The 3,282-nt window shown below is 35.6% G+C and overlaps 1 protein-coding gene across 1 annotated transcript in view; it reads left to right on the forward strand.

The window, feature by feature from the left end:
• Window positions 1-874, forward strand: part of Marcks (myristoylated alanine rich protein kinase C substrate) — an 8,328-nt gene extending 7,454 nt beyond the window's left edge. The window contains exon 3 of the mRNA XM_028769054.1: window positions 845-874. Coding sequence (XP_028624887.1) covers window positions 845-874 — 30 coding nt within the window. The remainder of the gene's footprint in view (window positions 1-844) is intronic.
• The last annotated feature ends 2,408 nt before the right edge of the window (window positions 875-3,282 follow it).

Genomic DNA, 3,282 nt, shown 5'->3' on the forward strand with positions numbered 1-3,282 from the left:
CTTTATTGTTTATTGCTGGTTTATGACCTTAATAAAGTGTAATTATGTATTACCAGCAGGGTGTTTTTAACTGTGACTATTGTATAAAAACAAATCTTGATATCCTTCAGAAGCACATGAAGTTTGCAAGTCTCCACCCTGCCCATTTTTGTAAAACTGCAGTCATCTTGGACCTTTTAAACACAAAATTTTAAACTCAACCAAGCTGTGATACGTGGAATGGTTACTGTTTATACTGTGGTATGTTTCTGATTACAGCAGACAATGCTTTCTTTTCCAGTTGTCTTTGAGAATAAAGGAAAAACAAATCTTCAGATGCAATGGTTTTGTGTAGCATCTCGTCTCTCGTGTTTTGTAAATACTGGAGGAGCTTTGACCAATTTGACATAGAGCTGGAATGTAACGTTGCTTACAAACATTGCTATTCAACTCCTGCTTAAGGTGTTCTAGTTTTCTGTGAGCACACTAAAAGCAAAAAATAAATGTGAATAAAATGTACAAATTTGTTGTGTTTTTTTATGTTCTGAGGCTGACTTCTAGGTCTTAGGTTAATTTTTAGGAAGGCCTTGCATGCCATCAAAAGTACATTTGGCTGTGGTTTTTGATATGAAGTTTTCAAGCTCTGAAATTCATAATCAGTGTCAAATTACATATGTAGGAAGATCTTATACTGTGTCAGTTGTTACCATTTATCTGCTTTTAATTTGCATTTAAAACTGAAAATTACTTTTACTGTAGTTATAGCATGCCAGAATAAGTCACTTAATGCAAACGTGGCTTGACCCTAAGACTATTTCAAATGTCTTATGAGACTATTTCATAAACTGTTTTCTTGTCATTGCAGGTCCAGAAACTTACATTTTATAATCAGTAAGAGTGTTGAGTTCAGACTGCACATAAGTCATGAAAAGACGGCCAAACATGTTTAAATGTTGATGGTTTATATAGAATAAGCCTCAGCGTTTGGCTCGAAATGTGTGCCATACTTTATGGACAGGTTTCTGTAAGGAAGTAATGGTGTTGAGTGGACATGTAGTCAGTTTTGGACCATTAGCATAGCTGCAAGCTTTTTTTTTTTAAATCAAAGTGTTAGCATTTTGTTAATCAAATGAAAAGATAATTCTTTTTATATTAATCCTTACTAGTTTACTTTCTGCTTATTTTCCATCTCATAACTGGATATTTTTACTTCACTGGACCCTAAACTGATTTTTTTTTTTTTTTACCATTGCTTTATTAAATGCAAAATAGTCCACCTGTTGTGCTCTTGAGCAGGGTGCAGGGTGGAGTTCAGGGTAAAGTTGAACCATATCTGTGGTGGCACCTCAATATTACATCATATTAAAAAAGGATAACAGCATTAGCTTTTCGATAATGCTCCTCTAATCGGAATAATGGATCAAAATTAATGTTCCTTTTCTTTCTAAACATCCTCCTTGCTAATGACACCAAGTAACGTTTGAAAGAGTCAACTTGGTCCTGAGTTTCTTGAGTTTTTGGAAGATTAAAGTCAAACCTGGTAACCAAAGGACTGCTTTGTGGGTCTTTCCCGCTTTAACCAACTTGTTCGCAACCCCTAGTTGGCCAAATATGGTGCCTGGTATGTAGTAGGACTCAACTGAAATGGGTTTTTTTTAAAAAAATAACTCCTGAACTGAGTAGTTAAAAAAACTGTGTAGAAAAGTATTCTATATTGCTAGGTTTGTTCTTTTAACCGCTGAGATTTATTAAGATGCATTATTTTGATTTTAATCACTGCCTAAAACACTTTGGGTGGTTTGATGGAGCGGTGGATTTTCCTCCAAGTGGCTAAATGCAATTTGACATACTTTTCATCCAAAGTTTTGTACATCCTGTTGTTTTCTAATGGAAAAAAAAATGTTAATATGGCTTTTTTGTACTACTAAAAATAGCTTTGAGATTAAGGAAAATAAATAACTCTTGTACAGTTGAGAATCGTGTTATTAAGTCTGTATTGGCAGTGTGTACAGTGGCATTTGCTGTGATTATGAACACTTACTCTGGATTATAATAATCATTTGGTCCAATTCCTATTGCTTGTAAAATAAAGTTTTACCAGTTGATATAATCAAGCCTGCTAAAGTAGGGTGTTTTACAAATTTTATTTTTTAATTAAAGTTTTAGGGGAAAAATTGTTAAAGGTGTTACTATCACTCAGTTTAGGATTTAAAGGAGACATGCTTGATTCTGTACTTAGAATGTAAAGCCTTACTCATTGAGTTATTGGCTAAGGCAAAACTTAGCAAATCATCCATGTTTTTTCCAAATATGGATATAATTTTAACTGAGCCTTGCCGATCAGGTTTAGGAGATGGGGTGCAGTGCTTTCTGGACTCTTGTGTTAGTTTAGTTCCTTGAGACAGGCTCATGGTATCATTCAGGTTGGTCTTGAACTAGCACCCCTCTTGCTTGTGCTAGGATTACAGTAGTGTGCCACCAAGCACAGGTGAACTCCCCTTAAACAGATCCCTTAGAAGTTGGTTGGAGTGGGGTGTATGTAGTTCCATGTACTTTGAACATGCTAAAAATTGGCTAAATACGTGGGCTGTTCTATTTCACCTTTTGAAAAGAATCACTATAGCTTGAACATTGTCCCCGCTCTGCTTCTCAGCCAGGTGATAGTACTCAAAGCAGGGTGTAGCGAAAAAATCCACAGATCATTCAGTTCTTCCTGGGAATCTGAGTCGCAGTGCTCGATATTATGCCCAAGAATGCCATTCTGAAAACGAGAAGGAAAAATGCCATGTCAATATCAACAGAGTTCATTTAGAGCTCTTTGTGTTCTTAATGGTTTTTTTTTTTTGAGTATTAAATAAGGGCATAATTGATTAAAACCAATGGGGTTACCTTTTCCCCTTCCATTTCCCCTTTAGTTACAGGAGAAGCATGAGCCATAAAATCAACTTTCACAGCTACATGTCTGCGGGTTTTGTTTTGTTTTAGTTGTAGGGAGGTCAGGGAAAAACTGGAGCAATTTTTGTTCATGATTTCTTCATCCTCGAAAGCCTTTTTAAAATCCTCTTTCCAGGACACAGATTGGAAACATGTCGTTGTTTATACTTACGGTTCTTGTAATCCAAATGGTAATTCCTGGTTTGAGCTGCCTAATGAACTAACAGCTTTCCCTCCAGAATGGAAGAGTTAGAATCATTTGGGAAACTATTTTAGATGATCGCTATTTCTATGACGAAGTTGTAAAAATATTTTGGATTTTAGGAGCATCTAGTAAGAAGTTCAGGACCCCCAAATAGAATCTCATTG

The sequence above is a fragment of the Grammomys surdaster genome, unplaced genomic scaffold, assembly GCF_004785775.1.
Source record: "Grammomys surdaster isolate TR1022 unplaced genomic scaffold, NIH_TR_1.0 190, whole genome shotgun sequence".
Taxonomy (NCBI): Eukaryota; Metazoa; Chordata; class Mammalia; order Rodentia; family Muridae; genus Grammomys; species Grammomys surdaster.